Raw genomic sequence first — 17,403 nt, 5'->3', positions numbered from 1 at the left:
GAGCTCTCACTCTCTAGTACATAGTAACCCCAACACATATTTTTCTGGTATGATAAGGGTTTCCAGGAACTGGATCAAATTTAAATGAACCTTAAGCTGAGCTTGGTGCCATTGGCTTCCATTTCACCTCAAGACTGCTTAATTAGACCCGCTAAATGGAATGCTAGAAGATGGATCACTGGCGTGGTAAGTATAAAAGTGGACTTAATCTAAGCTTAGAATACTTAAAATAGAAGCCCTCTTGGGGGGAAGAGGTGTAGATTTTTTTAGTCTTCTCTAAGACACAGGCTCTCCCACCCTTTGTCCCCACCCTCCTCCTTTACTAAGAAGCCTCACATCTCCTCATTTGGCTCAAGGCAGGTCAGGTTTGCCACATTCACTGCCAATGTTCCCTGTAATATGAACACTTGGGCGGCCACACATGTTTCATCTGCACATGCCTTAGTGCACATAACAAAATTTATTCCACACATAGATGGAAAAAAATAAGAGGGAACATTGGCAATCTCTTCCACTGAGGCGCTGCCTCTGCCCAGTCTCTTCCCACTCAGCCCTACCCTCTACTCTGCCATTCCACCTCTCCAGCCAGGTTGTAGCCTGGCCACTGGAAGAGCCGACCAACCCCCTGCCTTCCCTGGGGGTTACATTCTGGGGAGCCATGACACAGAGTAGGGCATCTCTGGAGCTCCCAAGTCCACTGACCAAGTCAGCTCTCAGATCTGGGGCTCCTCACAGAGCCTCTGGCTCTCTGGACAGCTCTTACCACAGTCAGGCTCTGGTTCTGACCAGACCAAGGGGCAGGGATTTGGGGGAAGAAGGGGTAGGCACCATTGGGGCAGATGAAGGCCATAGATGGGGTCAAAGGCAGGATGAGGGTCCAGCCTATGTCCAGCTTTTCCCTTTGGCAAAGGGGGTTTCCCTTCACTGAATGAGCTGGGCTGGGAGAGGAGCTAGACGTGCCCTTGTGGGGGGAGCTGAGGCCCATTTCCACCCCTTTGCAAGTAGCTAGGGAAACACACCGCGGGGAGGAGGGAACCTGGGCTGGAGGGTCTTCCCAGACTTCTGAGTGTCAGACCTCCCCTGACAAACACAGCTCTGCCCTGCCTCGGTGGGAAGTGGTCTCAGCAGGTGTGAGGTGCGCAGAGCCAGCAGTGTGTAGGGGGCTGCCTGATGGGCTTCTCCTGGGGCTCCTGCATGACTCACGTGTCTGTGCCCCTTGAATAGCCCCTGCCCCCGCTGGTGCAGGCCATGGTACTCAGGATGAGTCAGGACTGTGACTACAGAGCAGCTTTGATGATTTTTCATGGCTTGTGCACATTTAACTAGAGACAGGACAGTGACAGCCCAATGTCCTGGGAAACAACAGCCACCTCCCTTCTCTTTATTGACTGTATCAAGAGAAAAAGTGAGGCCGGAGCAGCCACTGATATGCCTTTTTATGGGCCAGATTTCCACCTGTCCCCTGGCTCCCCACAATCACAGTCCCCTTTGAAAATGTTGCTGACTGCCTTGGTCTCCTTCCAACACTGCACTCTCCTCAGTCACCAGCCCCTCTCCCATTGCTCCTGGCCTTAGACCCAGTTGAAGCCTCCCTCTCCAGAGTGGAGATCAGTAGCTCATGTTGTCTCAGATGGAAGTGTCCAATATGGAATAGGGGATCACAGCCCATGTTTTGTGTCTTTAATATCACCAGAGCTGGAGCCAGGTGATGAGCTAACCTTCACTTGACAAACACTCTGATGATCCTCGCACGAAGATGTTTGCTTTTCACGCTGTACACGATCGGGTTCATCAGGGGCGGGACCAGCAGGTAGATGTAGCCCAGAAGTAACTGAAGCAAGTGAGAGGAGTCTTTCCCGAATCTGTGCATCAGAGACAGGCCAAGTTCTGGTGTGTAGAAGAGCATGACGGCACAGAGGTGGGAGACACAGGTGTTTAGGGCCCTCAGGCACTCCGCACGGGAAGCAACGCTTAGCGCTGTTTTCAGAATCATTACATAAGAGAGAAAGATGAGCAACGAGTCCAACCCCACAGTTAAGAGTGTAATAAACAAGCCATAGACGCTGTTCACTATGATGTCAGCACATGCCAACTTCATGACCTCCTGGTGCAGACAGTAGGAGTGAGAGAGCTCATTGGTTCGACAGTACCGGTACCGTTTCAGGAGAATAGGAAGTGGCACTACGATAGCCAATCCTCTTAGCAAAAACACCAGTCCCATTTTGGCTATTCTTGGCAAGGTTAAGATGGAAGAATATCTCAGTGGGTTACAGATTGCAACAAAGCGGTCAAAGGCCATCAATAAGAGCACAGAGGATTCGATGAAAGAAAGCGAGTGGATGAAGAACAACTGGGCAAAACAGACATTGAGGCTTATTTCTCTAGAGTTAAACAAAAATATGCCCAGTATCGTCGGCATGGTGGTTATCGATAAGCAAAGGTCAGCGATGGCCAGCATGCAAAGGAAAATGTACATGGGCTCATGGAGGCCTGGATCTGCTTTTATAATGAACAGAATGATTGAATTTCCTACTATCGAAATAATGTAAATTAAACAGAAGGGAATAGCGATCCAGAGATAGATGTCTTCCTGCCCAGGTATCCCGGTGAGAAGGAACACAGCATGTGTGAATGTGGTGTCATTGGCAGCTGACATGATGTACTGGGCAGGTCCAAGGGGTTTTGAATTTTCCTTCCTGAAAGGAAACAGAACAGGAAACTAGGTGATATTTAACAAAACATTTGTTTCCATTCTCAGTGCAACTCTAGAGTCTTTCAGGAGCTCAAGGAAGGTCAGCAAAAATATAGGGTTGGATTCATATCACCGATAGGAAGTTATGTGCTCTCAGGTCCATCCACCCCTGCATCCAATGGACTGGTCCAAATGCCATAGAGGAAGTCTGAAGAAGTCCTTGTATGAGCAGCTGTGAAATATTCTTCTGCCAGGGAAGACTTTCCCCTATATCTATTAGTTAGACATATTTTGTTGTGTAAACCAGGAAAATATGATACTCAAATCCTGGGCTTCATTTGCAACTCCAGTTGCCTACATTAACCACCTTAGTTCGAACTAGGGTGGTAGTGTAGACATACCCATATTGACTAGATACACTTCACATCAGGACAGGATGCAGAGATAAAATTTCTTCATACATTAAATGACTGCTTCTTGGAGCACCTGGCTCTGGCACCTACAAGGGAAGAGTCAATTCTAGTCCTAAGTGCAGCGCAGAAACTGGTCCAAGAGGTTAATATAACTGGACCACTGGGAAATAATGAACATAATGCAGTACAATTTAACATCCTTGTGGTGAGGGAAACACTTCAGCAGCCCAACACTGAGGCATTGAATTTCAGAAAGGGGAGCTACACAAAAACAAGGAGGTTAGTTAAACAGAAATTAAATGGTACAGTGACAAAAGTAAAATCCCTGCAAGATGAATGGAAATTTTCAAAGACACCATAATAGAGGCCCAAATTAAATGTATACTCCAAATTTTAAAAAAAATCAGTAAGAAAACTAAAAAAGTTCTACCAAAAAAGTGTGGGTTAACAACCAAATAACAGAAGCAATGAGAGATAAAAAGACGTCTTTTAAAAAGCAGAGGTCAAATCCTAGAGAGGAAAATAGAAACTCTGTCAAATTAAGTGTAAAAATATAATAAGAAAAGCCAAAAGGAGTTTGAAAAATAGGTAGCCAAAAACTCAAAAAGTAATTGTAAAATGTTTTTTAAATACATCAGTTACAGGAAGCCTGCAAAACGGTTAGTGGGGCCTTCGGACGATCGAGATGCTAAAGGAGCACTCAAAGATGATAAAATCTTTGCATAGAAGCTAAATGAATTCTTTGCTTCAGTCTTCACAGCTGAGGATATTGAGGAGATTCCCAAATCTGAGCCATTCTTTTTAGGTGACAAATCTGAAGAATTGTCCCAGACTGAGGTGTCATTAGAGGAAATTTCAGAACAAATGAATTAACTGAACAGTAATAACTCACCAGGACCAGATGGCATTTACCCAAGAGTCCTGAAAGGAGTCAAAAGTGAAATAGCAGAATTATTACCTGTGGTTTGTAACCTATACTTTAAATCAGCTTCTGTACCTAATGATTGGAAGATAGCTAACGTGATGACAATATTTAAAAAGAAGAGATCCTGGCAATTGCAAACCGGTAAGTCTAACATCAATACCGGACAAATATTTGAAACTATAGTAAAGAATACAATTTTCAGACACAGAGGTGAACATAAATTGTTGGGGGAAAGTCAACATTGTTTATGTAAAGGGAAATCATGTCTTACTTATCTACTAGAGTTCTTTGGGGGGGGGGGTCAATAAACATGTGGACAAAGGGGATCCAGTACCTATAGTGTACTTAGATTTCCAGAAAGCCTTTGACAAAGACCCTCACCAAAGGCTCTTAAGTAAAGTAAGTTGTCATGGAATAAGGGTACGTCTACACTACAGCGCTATTCGAACTAACTTAGTTCATTCGAACTAAGCTAGTTCGAACTAACGCGTCTAGAACTAAAAACTAGTTCGAACTAGCGTTTTGCTAGTTCGAACTAGTAACCACATTGAGTGGACTCTGAACAGGGCTTAAGGATGGCCGGAAGCAGTGCCGGCAGGGCATAAAAGGAGGACTTAGAGCATGGAGATGCTGTCTCAGGCTAGCCGAGGGCTGCGCTTAAAGGGTCCCGACCCCCACCCCGGACACACAGTTCTAAGGGGTGCCCCGCTTCCAAAGAAGTTCTGGCTTGGAGTGCCCTGAGTGCCCACACTGGGCACATCACACCACTCGGCCATCAGCCCGGCTGCACTTGCCGCAGGCTGCCATCTGGGGAGAGGGAGTAATTGGGGGGCTGCAGGAGAGCTTCCACCCCCAGAAGCCCGCAGAGCCAGCCCAGTCCTCCCCATCGGGGGCTCGTACCCCATTCCTCCCTCACCTCCTTCCACTTACCCTTCCCTAGCCCCTCTTCTTATTGATGTACAAAATAAAGATAACGTTTCTTCCAACATTGACTCTGTCTTTATTGAAAAAAACTGGGGGAGACTGGGAAAAGGAGGTGGGAGAGGGGAAGAGAAAGGCTGGGAGAGGGGAGGGCAACTAACATGATCAGGGGTTGGGAACAGGTCCCAGATGAAGAAAGGCTACAGAGACTGGGACTGTTCAGCTTAGAAAAGAGGAGACGGAGGGGGGACAGGATAGAGGTCTCTAAAAGCAGGGGTTGGGTGGAGAGGGTGCATTCAGAAAAGTTCTTCCTGAGTTCCCATCAAGAAGGACTAGAGGACACCAAAGGAAAGGAATGGGTAGCAGGCTTGAAACTAGTAAGAGAAAGTTGTTGTTCTTGACAAAGCAAATAGTTAACCTGTGGAACTCCTTGCTGCAGGAGGCTGTGAAGGCTACAACTAGAACAGAGTTTAAAGGGAAGTGAGATCAAGTCATGGAGGTTGGGTCCATGGAGTCCTATTAGCCAGAGGGTAGGAGTGGTGTCCCTGCCCAAAGTTTGTGGAAGGCTGGAGAGGGATGGCACGAGACAAATGGCTTGGTCATTGTCTTCGGTCCATCCCCTCCAGGGTCCCTAGGGTTGGCCGCTGTTGGCAGACAGGCTACTGGGCTAGATGGACCTTTGGTCTGACCCAGTACGGCCATTGTAAGCTCAGGGCTCAGTGTCGGGGGTCTCAGTGGACCCCCTTGATTTTCATGCACACCTGGTCCTGGGTGGCCAGGCTGGCAGCTCTCCTGCCCTAGACAGCCACTTTCCTGTGCCTAGTGCGGAGATCATGGACGAGGTCCACGATGTCCGCACTAGCCCAGGAAGGTGCCCGCCTCTTGCGGTCCAGGGCAAGCTCCCGGGAGCCGCCAGCCTGGTCCCGGCAAGAGGGGGTGGGCTGGGGGGCATCGGGTGGGTGGCTCTGTGCCGTGCCAGGTGCAGGGTCTGCTAGCTGGGTGCTGGCAGGCTTGCACCTGGCACGGGCACCGTAGCCAGCCCGTGCCCCTTTAAGGGGTCCGGGGCCGGGAGGGGGGCATAGAGTTTCCCTGGTGTTGGCCAGAGTGGCCACCAGGGAAACCTGGGGAGGGCTAGCCTCCCACTAGTTCGAACTAAAGGGCTACACAGCCCTTAGTTCGAACTAGCTAGTTCGAACTAGGCGTTAGTCCTCGTAAAATGAGGTTTACCTAGTTCGAACTAAGCGCTCCACTAGTTCGATTCAAATTCGAACTAGCGGAGCGCTAGTGTAGCACCTATTAAAGTTAGTTCGAACTAACGTCCGTTAGTTCGAACTAACTTTGTAGTGTAGACATACCCTCAGAGAGAAGATCCTTTCATGGATTGTTAACTGGTTAAAAGAAAGGAAACAAAGGGTAGGAATAAATGGTAAATTTTCAGAATGGAGAGGGGTAACTAGTGGTGTCCCCCAAGGGTCAGTTCTAGGACCAATCCTATTCAACTTATTCATAAATGATCTGGAGAAAGGGGTAAACAGTGAGGTGGCAACGTTTGCCAATGATACTAAACTGCTCAAAGTAGTTAAGGTCAAAGCAGACTGTGAAACGCTTCAAAAAGATTTCACCACCCTAAGTGATTTGGCAGCAAAATGGCAAATGAAATTTAATGTTGACAAATATAAAGTAATGTACATTAGAAAAAATAATCCCAACTACACATATAATATGATGGGGACTGATTTAGCTACAACTACTCGAGAGAGCCATCTTGGAGTCACAGTGGATAGTTCTCTAAAAACATCCACCCATTGTGCAGCAGCAGTCAAAAAAGCAAATAGAATGTTGGGAATAATTTAAAAAGGGATAGAGAATAATACAGAAAATATCTTATTGACTCGATATAAAACCATGGTACATCCACATCTTGAATACTGCGTACAGATATGGTCACCTCATCTCAAAAAAGATATATTGGCATTGGAAAACATTCAAACAAGTGCAACAAAAATGATTAAAGGTTTGGAATGGGTCCTATATGAAGAGAGATTAAAAAGACTTGGACTCTTCAGCTTAGAAAGGAGGAAACTAAGGGGGGATATGATTGAGGTATGTAAAATCATGAGTGGTGTGGAGAAAGTGCATAAGGAAAAGTTATTGACTTGTTCCCATAATACAAGCACGAGAGGTCACCAAATGAAATAAATAGGTAGGAGGTTTAAAACACACAAAAGGAAGTTTTTCTTTACGCAGCATGTAGTCAAGCTGTGGAACTCCTTGCGAGAGGATGTTGTGAAGAATAGGACTTTAACAGGGTTCAAAAAAGAACTAGATAAATTCATGGAGGGAAGGTCCATCAATGGCTATTAGCCAGTATGGGTAGGACTGGTGTCCCTAGCCTCTGTTTGTCTGAAAATGGATGACAGGAGATGGATCACTTGAGGGTTACCTGTTATGTTCCCTCCCTCTGGGGCATCTGGTATTGGCCACTGTTGGCCGACGGGATACTGGGCTAGATGGACCTTTGGTCGGACCCTGGATAATAGCTGACTCATTCTCCTCAGGTTCTGTTGTCAGCCTGTAGTCTATGTCTGGTGTGATAACAGGTACTGGGGACTATATATGAAATATTGTTTTCCTGAGCTCTCACTCTCTAGTACATAGTAACCCCAACACATATTTTTCTGGTATGATAAGGGTTTCCAGGAACTGGATCAAATTTAAATGGATGAGTATTCATGGAACTAGAAATTCATTTCCTACATGAAAATAGTCTGTTGTTCTCTCTCTCTCTCTGTCACACACACACACACACACACACACACACACACACACACACACACACACACACACACACACACACACACACACACTGTGTCCTTACACAGCACAGTGACAGACATGGAGATGAGCTGCCAAAAGGAACGTCTGTGTTAAACCCACTTCCTGGGATGTTTGCTGTAGGGCTGTGTTGGGTTAACGACTGGGGTGTTGATACTGGGTTAAAACCAGTTTGACCTTTCTTAGTTGAAGAGCAGGGCGGTGGAAAAAAACAAGGAGGGAAACAGCTGCTCAAGAAAAGCCGTCGCTCCGTGAGCACCTCAGGGAGGCTGAGACACCGCTCTAGAGCTACAAGCTGGGGAGAGCCTGTTTCTGGGCTCCAGCCATGTTACTCAACTTGTTCTGCCAGCGCTGGGAGTGTGTCCAGATGTGGGGCAGCTGTTGCTGAGAAGCTCTCCAGACCGACAGGCACAGACAAGGCTGGGGAAGGCTGAAGGCCCCCGGCCTGCCTGTGTCCCTGTCAGAGTGAGGGTCTGGAATCAGAAACATGGACAGACTCTTGTTTGAAACCCCTCTTATTCCCCCATGTTGCACTTCATTCCCGCTGTTCACAGAAAACAATATGTTGGTTCAAGAAGCCTGGCTGGTCACTCATCTCACCTCCTGGGCAAACACAACTATCCCTCAGTGTGTTGTCATCCAGGCCCTGGTCTGAGGCGGGAGGCGGATCCTAGGATTGCACCCAATGAGAGGGCAGGCTACGGATCTTGACATATGGCCCTTGCAAACCAGAGAGGGGGCAGAGATGCCGGTAGCGCTGTACCTCTGAGGGGCATCTACAGGGCAGATGTGCTGGAGCCCTTGCCCAGTCAGGAACTAGAAATGTGCCTGTTGGACCTGTTACACAGAGCAATGCAGCTCTGAATTGCCGCTTTCACAACCGAGCCAGAGAATTGGCCTTTGAAAATACATTTGCTGATTACATTTCCAGGAGCAAATAAATCTGCAATTTCATGAACTAGTCACTAACAGTCTGTGGGGGTCCCCAGGAGAAATCCAGACTCAGACTCCAAGATCACTTTGAATATCAGCTTTCTGTGTAGCTTGAACAGCCCATTGAGGACAAAGCCAGATGGAGGGGAGGGTTCCCAAGCTACCTAGCGCTGCCTGCCCTCCAGCCCTATCACTGAGTCTCCCCGACACCCTAGCTGAGTCTTCTGCTGTTGCACAGAACAGCTGCCAATGCAAACAGCCTGCAGCCTTTGCCCTGCACTTGGCATGTAACAGTGACACCTACCAACTTACCCAGTTCCTGCTAGAAGGGAGCTGCTGGCACCAGAGGTCTTCACCCTGAAGCACAAGGAGTCACCGGAGAGGTTGCACGGGCAGCAGGCAGTGTGTGTTCAGATAGGGAGGCAACTGCCTTTATGCAGCATGTTTGTACCTTCCCTTGGGGCCACTTGGCCATCAGGGAACCTCAGCTGCTTGACTTTGTGTGCACCAGCTTTAACCCCACCACAGCAAACAGACAGAGGTCAAACCACAGGGGATCATAGAATCATAGAATACTAGGACTGGAAGGGACCTCGAGAGGTCATCGAGTCCAGTCCCCTGCCCTCATGGCAGGACCAAATACTGTCTAGACCATCCCTGATAGACAACTGGCCGGCAGCACGAGCCCTGCTGCAGGCTCCATTCCTGGATTCCGGGCTTGTTGGAGCAGCTGAGCGGTAACAATGATTAGGTCACAGCTGCGATTTCAATGAATTAAAATAAATAATGATAATGATGATATGGGGCCAGATTTCTCTCTGGCAGCCCCTTTCCTTCATTACAGACTCAGGGTGGAGCCCGGGGAAGGGAGATTCCACAAGGCTCCATTGAGGAAATTTCCCTCAGATCATTGTGGGAAGGGAGGTCTCTTCCCTCCTCCATGAGGAATGAAAAGGAGGACCCAGGATCTCAGGATCCCCAAAGTTAGGTACAGATCTCAGGGATCCACTGGTATCTCGGCCCAGCCACCCACTATCTTTGGGCCTCCTCTCCTGCTCTAAAACCCTCTCCAGCTCCCTGCTAGCGCAGGCTGATCAGAGATGAGCTACCAGGGCCTGTCACAGTAGTTTCTACTGGCAAGATGTTGTGAAGTGCAAGGTGATGAGGAATCCCATTTTTAAGGAGAAAGTCCTGTATAATGCCTTCCTGCAGGTGTCCTGTATTTTTCTATAAAACAGGTCAATTGTCCTTGTCATGAACAGGGGGAGTGCTGACCAGCACCCAGCGACTAAGGGGTTAACTCAGATACCTAGCAAAGGTGTCAGCCAGGAGGCTGGGAGAACCAATTGAAACAGAAGGTTGAAATTTGAATTGGATATAGGTTCCCTGCCTGCTTTCTTTGTGTGGGAAAGTTAAACCAGGAGTTGAGAGCCACAGAATGATTTAAACCCAGGCAAGACTGCCATGTCTCCCTATCCCATGGAATTCAGGGCATGGACATGAGCTGAACAAAGAGAAAATTAGAAGTACCAGGGAAATGTGAGTCCAGTTACATTCAGGGTAATTTTTAAATTTTTAATGCCGCACGCAGCATTACATGTATTAATAAAATAAAATAAAATAAAATAAAATAAAATAAAATAAAATAAAATAAAATAAAATAAAAAGCAGCAAATACAAATATTGCTTATTTAAAAAAACCAAATTTATTTGTAAGTTACAAAAAAAAATTGTAATCAATTAAAAATTCAACATTCAAGAGAACATTTTAAAACAGTAAATTGCATCTTCCAGGAAGGCATCTGGTCTTGGATCGGAGGTATCAGGAGAATCCATTACTTCTCTGGGGAGTTAGTTCCAGTGGTAAAGAACCCTCACCATTAAAGTGCCACCAGACCATTTGTTGTTGTTTTTAGTTTATCCTATACAGACTAACTTGGCTACCCCCTGAAGCATTAGACATGTGTCCATCAGTAACAGAGACGCTGTGCCCCTCTGTGCTGGGCATTCCCATCCCTGTGCAACCCTGTCCAGACTGTAAAATGCCCCTTCGCTAGGTCCCACAGTAGTGGCTACTGAGGGGGGCTCTGGTGGCACGTTCCAGATGAACTTGTGCTAGCAGGGAGCTGGAGAGGGTCCCAGGGCAGCTGTGGAGGCCCAGAGATTGTGGGTGGGCCTAGCTGGGTGAGGTTCACTGAGATGTCTACCTAACTTAGAGGATCCCTGCATGCTGGATCCCCCTTTTAAGGAAAGATAATTAACATGTAGGAACCATGTGAGGGAAATTTCCCCACACAGGGCCTGGTGGACTCTCCCATCCGTTGCCTGCACCCTGGGTTTGTAATGCAGAAAAGGAGCTGGGCGGGAGAGGATGTTCCAAAGACCAAGAATATAAAAGAATTTTAAAAAAGGAACTAAGTACATTCATGGGGGGAGGGATAGCTCAGTGGTTTGAGTATTGGCCTGCTAAATCCAGGGTTGTGAGTTCAATTGTTGCAGAGGCCATCTGGGGCAAAAATTCATCAGGGATGGTACTTGGTCCTGCTGTGAAGGCAGGGGACTGGACTGGATGACCTTGCAAGGTCCCTTCCAGTTCTAGGAGATAGGCAACCTCCATTATTTAAAAAAAATAATAATTATGGAAAATATGTCCATCCACTCAGGGATGGTGTGCCTCACCTTTGCTTGTGAGAATCTGGGAATGAGAGAAAGGGAATCGATCAGACACGGTTTGTTCATTCCCCCTGGGACACCTGGCATTGGCCACTGTTGGAAGACAAGATACTGAGCTAGATGAACCTTTGTTCTGACCTAGTATGGCCATTCTTAATTCCTTATGTTCTTAATTGGTCCTCTCTCCAAGCTGGAAACAGCACCCTATCGTGGCCAAATGCATACCACCAAACAGCTCCAAGTGGGCACCAAAGTCTCTTCCCTTGAGGTGCTTGTGGCCAGAGCTAGTCAGCCAGCCCCAGGCACCTTACAACTAGTAAATTTAATAAGAAACACCACAAAGCTCTAGAGAAGTTTTTTTTTTAGAAACTGATCATCTATCACAGCAAGTCAGAGCGGCGTAGCTCTGGAGATACAGGAACAAAAGTGGCCCAACTTACATCCTTTTGGGAAGCCAGGAGCTCTTGGGCCCCAGCCATATTTCCGTGCCTATGAGAGCATCTTCCCATCTCCCCCGTTCTTCTGGCAGCAGCAATTGCTGAAATCTGTGTGCATCTGGGCCCAGTCCCCATCGTGCTCATCCAGGTCTGGGTTACAGGGTGGAGGTGTGAAGCTGACCTTTGCCCCCAGACTGTTTACCCCCAGCCAGATGACCTAAGATGAAGCCCCTGTGTCTGTTGCTCCCTCGTTTGGTGGTTAGATACATTCTGCTCGCAAACCCCAGTCTGGTGAAACCCCAGTCTGTGCTGAAACTCCCCTGAGAAACCAACAACCTGCCCCTCACCTTCACCCTGAGCACCCCCATATTGGCCACACACTCTGAGCTGCTGAAGGCATGGGACTTCCCAAATGCCACAGGAGGCTGTGGTAAGAAGGCTTTTATAGATGAATGCCAAAGGCGTTGTTCTGAGAAGCCCTGATCTTAGAGTCTTAGAATATCTGAGCACTTGGGATGTATTTTCCTCCAGCCACCGTTGTGAGATGGGGCAGGGCTATTATCCACCTGTGAAAAGGCTCACAGACCCTCTTTCCTTCCTGGAAAGTCCTTGTACTGACTTACTCACACTCTGAGGATACTAAAAACCAGAGCCCCCTTTGTGGGATCACAATAAGTCTTCTCTGAAGCACTTGCTCTCCTACCTTCTGGCACCATCTTTGTCCTGGACACAGGAACCTCCCCGCCCTGTTTGCTGGAGTCCACAGGGATTCAGATTTGCCAAACCCCTGTTTCCCCACTTCCCCTAAGGCTCCAACTCCTAGCCAAGCCTGAGGTGGACCATGGAAAGAGATGCCCCAGGAGCAGCAGCTGCTAAGGGGAGCCCCAAACTCTCCACCTCTCTGCGTTGTTTGCCATGGGAAGTAAAACATGGGGATGTCTGGAGTTCCTCCCAGTGGCCTTGTTCCCTGACCAACTCTTACCATAGGCCAGCCTTAGGGGAGAGATGGGATAGAGGTAGGATCCTCAGAGGAACAGGATCCCTGATAGAATAAGTCACCACTGCCACCACTCATAATTTTTCTTCTCCCATGTTACCAGTGCTGGAACCCTACGGTGAAAGGACTCTTCACTTGACAAACGCCATGATGATCCTCGCACGGAGGTGTTTGCTTTTCACGCTGTACACAATAGGGTTAATTAGGGGAGGAACCATCATATAGACATAGCCCAGGAGAATCTGAAGGAAGTGAGTAGAGCGATTCCCAAATCGGTGTATCAGAGCCAGGCTGATCAATGACGCATAAAAGATCAGGACGGCGCAGAGGTGGGAGACGCAGGTGTTCAGGGCCCTGAGGCGCTCTGTGTGGGATGCGATGCTCAGCACTGTTTTGAGGATCATCACGTAAGAGAGGAAGATGAACAGTAAATCTAACCCTATTGTACAGACTATAGTGAACAAGCCATAGATGCTATTGACGGTGATGTCTGAACAAGCCAACTTCATGACCTCCTGGTGCAGGCAGTAGGAGTGGGAGAGGGTGTTGACACGACAGTATTGGAACCGTTTCAGGAGAAAGGGTAGCGGGAATATTAGGGCCACTCCTCTTAGCACAAACACCAGTCCCATTTTGGCTATTCTCGGCGGAGTTAAGATGGAAGCATATCTCAGTGGGTCACGGATCGCAACGAAGCGGTCAAAGGCCATCAGCAAGAGCACAGCAGATTCAATGAATGAAAGTGTGTGGATGAAGAACAACTGGGCAAAACAGGCATTGAAGGTGATCTCCCTAGAGTTAAACAAAAATATACCCAGTATCGTCGGTATGGTGGCTATCGATAAGCCAAGGTCTGTGAGGGCCAACATGGAAAGGAAAATGTACATGGGCTCATGGAGGCTTGGATCCTTTTTTATAATGAAGAGAATGACTGAATTGCCTACCATTGAGATTGCATACATGAAGCAGAAGAGAATAGAGATCCAGAGATAGACATGTTCCTGCCCAGGTATCCCAGTGAGAAGGAGAAATGCAGAGCTGAGTTTCGTGTCATTGGCAGCTGACATCATGTACTGGGAAGGTCCCAGGAGATATGAGTTTTCCTTCCTGAAAGGGAAAAGAACAGAAGGCTATGTGATATTTAAAACAAAAGGAAAAACTATGTAGCACTTTAAAGACTAACAAGATGGTTTAAAGCTACCAATTGGATTCTCAGAATCTTCACAGGAGCTGCATCTCTCTCCATGTAAGGGTGTCCAGTTAGTTGGCAATTTATTAGACAACACTGACAGTTCCATCAGCTGGTCAGGGGAGGGGCTGGCATGACAAACGGATGAATAGTGCAAACATGACATTTGCATGATATCCATTTGAGTGTGGATGTTCCTTCAACCATGGTGTGGGAGAAGTGATGTGTGTAAATTACATGCAACCACTTTCACACACACGCTGTCCTGCACCTCATCTCCGCCCCTTGCTGAAACACAGAGCAGTGATTCTGTTCGCTTAGGACTTTCTGGAAAGTTTTGCACAAGTATTGAAGAGTGATGGAAATGCATGACTCTGAGTGTAAATGTTAGCTTCTGGTCATTTACCAGGAGACCATATCATACAACTAAAACAAAGAGCAGTGCAAACTCATGGCAACAGAATGAAGAGAACTTCTGAAACACTTTCTAAAGAAAATGTTGTGAAGCAGTAAAGTTACCACTGCCCCTTCCTGCAGAAATTCCAACAGCTGGCTTTTGATATTCACATGACAGGAAAGTCTGGTTTGTAATATGTGCATTAAAATGAACAGTTTTGGCTTAACATTTACACATCTGTGCTGTGGTACACACATGACAATCCATTCTTTCCCCTCTGCTCTTTCAGAAATAGTTTATTAGATTAAAGGGAGACTTAAAATGTAGCATCTGTCATGTGGATTTCTTTAGAATCTAGAAAGTTTGCAGCTTCCTAATCTTCATTCAGTCACTTATCACTAAATAAATAAATAAATAAATACATAAATAAATAAATAAATCTAGCAGCTCCTCTGTTCTTGGATTAATATCTGACTAGTTGTCCCCAGGGTCTCTTTTTTCAGCCTGTAGCCTGTATCTGGAACAGTTACAGGCATTGGGATCAGTATATGAAATATTAATTCCCTGGGCTCTCACACTTTGATACATACTGCGGGAGGGGAGACAAAAGGATGCAGGAACAGAGCAGCCCAGGGTTTTTTTGTGGGTGTCCTAAACAGACAGCACAGACATCTCTCAAACATCCCCAGCAACCAGCACACACACCGTCTCTGTCACACACATACACAAACAAGCACACACACGTCTCTTTCACACTCCCCTCCCAACACACATGTATTATTGTTGCAGTTACTTCATAAAATGCACATATATTACTTGTAATAGCCTAGCAGCACTTTATAGACCAAAAAAAACCCATGTAGATGGTATCATGAGCTGTCATGGGTACAACCCACTTCTTCAGATACCTGGAGTATTAAAAGTCCAGATACTCCAGTCATCTGAACATAAGAATTACCATACTGAGTCAGACCAAAGATCCATTTAGCCCAGTATCCTGTCTGCCAATAGTGGCCAATGCCAGGTGTCCTAGAGGGAGTGAATCAAACAGGTAATGATCAAGCGATCTCTCTCCTGCCATCCATCTTCACCCTCTGACAAACAGGCTAGGGACACCATTCCTTACACATACTGGCTAATAGCCATTAATGGACTTAACCTCTATGAATTTATCTAGTTCTCTTTTACACCCTGTTATAGTCTTAGCCTTCACAACCTCCTCAGGCAAGGAGTTCCTTTTATTTGTTTTAAACCTGCTGCCCATTAATTTCATTTGGTGTCCCCTAGTTCTTATATTATGGGTACAAGAAAACAACTTTTCCTTATTCACTTTCTCCACACCATTCATGATTTTAAAGACCTCTATCAAATCCCCCATTAGTCTTCTCTTTTCCAAGCTGAAAAGTCCCAGTCTCTTTAATCTCCCGTTCCAAATCCCTAATCTTTTTAGTTGCCCTTCTCTGAACCTTTTCTAATGCCAGTATATCTTTTTTGAGATGATGAGACCACATCTGTATGTAGTATTCCAGATGCGGGTGTACCATGGATTTATATAAGGGCAATAAGATATTCTCCGTCTTACCCTCTATCCCTTTTTTAATGATTCCTAACATCCTGTTTGCTTTTTTGATTGCTGCTGCACACGGCGTGGACGTCTTCAGAGAACTATCCATGATGACTCCAAGATCTATTTCCTGATTAGTTGAAGCTAAATTAGCCCCCATAATATTATATATATAGTTGGGGTTATTTTTTCCAGTGTGCATTACTTTACATTTATCCACATTGAATTTCATTTGCCATTTTGTGCCCAATCACTCAGTTTGGTGAGATCTTTTTGAAGTTCTCCACAGTCCACTTTAGTCTTAACTACTTTGAGCAGTTTAGTATTGTCGGCAAATGTTGCCACCTCACTGTTTACCCCTTTCTCTAGATCCTTTAGGAATAAATTGAATAAGATTGGTCCAAAGACTGACCCTTGGGGAACCCCACTAGTTACCCCTCTCCATTCTGAAAATTTACTATTTGTTCCTACCATTTGTTTTCTGTCTTTTAACCAGTTTGCAGTCCATGAAAGGATCTTCCCTCTTATCCCATGACAACTTAATTTACATATTTGTCCCTTTGTCAAAAGGCTTTGTGGAACTCTAAGTACACTATATCTACTGGATCCCTCTTGTCCACATGTTTGTTTACCCCTTCAAAGAACTATGCTAGATTAGTAAGACATGATTTCCCTTTACAGAAACCATGTTGACTTTTGCCCAACAAATTATGTTCTTCTACGTGTCTGAATTTTATTCTTTACTATTGTTTCAACTAATTTGCCCGGTACTGACGTTAGACTTACTGGTCTGTAGTTGCTGGGATTTCCTCTAGAGCCCTTTTTAAATATTGGCGTTACCTTAGCTATCTTCCAGTCATTGGGTACCAAAGCTGATTTAAAGGATAGGTTACAAACCCCAGTTAATAGTTCTGCAATTTCAGAACTCTTGGGTGAATGCCATCTGGTCCCGGTGACTTGTTACTATTAAGTTTATCAATTAATTCCAAAACTTCCTGTAATTACACTTCAATCTGTGACAAGTCCTCAGATTTGTCAGGTTTGGGAATCTCCCTAACATCCTCAGCCATGAAGACTGCAGCAAAGAATTCATGTAGTTTCTCTGCAATAACTTTATCATCTTTAAGTGCTCCTTTTGTATCTCGATCATCCAGGGGTCTCACTGGCTGTTTAGCAGCCTTCCTGCTTCTGATGTACTTAAAAAACATTTTGTTATTACCTTTAGAGTTTTTGGCTAGCTGTTCTTCAAACTCCTTTTTGGCTGTTCTTATTACATTTTTACACTTAATTTGGCAGTGTTTATGCTCCTTTCTATTTACCTCACTAGGATTTGACGTCCATTTTTTAAAGGATGTCTTTTTATCTCTCACTGCTTCGTTTACATGGTTGTCAAGCGATGGTGGCTCTTTTTTAGTTCTTCTACTATG

At 46.0% G+C, this 17,403-nt stretch overlaps 2 protein-coding genes across 2 annotated transcripts; both read right to left on the bottom strand.

The window, feature by feature from the left end:
• Nucleotides 1–1,720: 1,720 nt before the first annotated feature.
• On the bottom strand, nucleotides 1,721–2,656 carry LOC102445260 (olfactory receptor 51G2-like). Its single transcript, XM_006132562.3, has one exon. The coding sequence runs from the start codon at nucleotides 2,654–2,656 to the stop codon at nucleotides 1,721–1,723; it is 936 nt and encodes a 311-aa protein (XP_006132624.2).
• A 10,301-nt stretch (nucleotides 2,657–12,957) lies between these two features.
• Nucleotides 12,958–13,924, bottom strand: LOC102445518 (olfactory receptor 51G2-like). Its single transcript, XM_006132563.3, has one exon. It carries the CDS (start codon nucleotides 13,894–13,896, stop codon nucleotides 12,958–12,960), a length of 939 nt encoding a protein of 312 aa, XP_006132625.2. The 5' UTR covers nucleotides 13,897–13,924.
• Nucleotides 13,925–17,403: the final 3,479 nt, after the last annotated feature.

This window comes from Pelodiscus sinensis, chromosome 1 (genome assembly GCF_052426305.1).
Source record: "Pelodiscus sinensis isolate ZL-2025 chromosome 1, ASM5242630v1, whole genome shotgun sequence".
NCBI lineage: Eukaryota > Metazoa > Chordata > Testudines > Trionychidae > Pelodiscus > Pelodiscus sinensis.
This window is presented reverse-complemented; position numbering and strand designations above follow the sequence as displayed.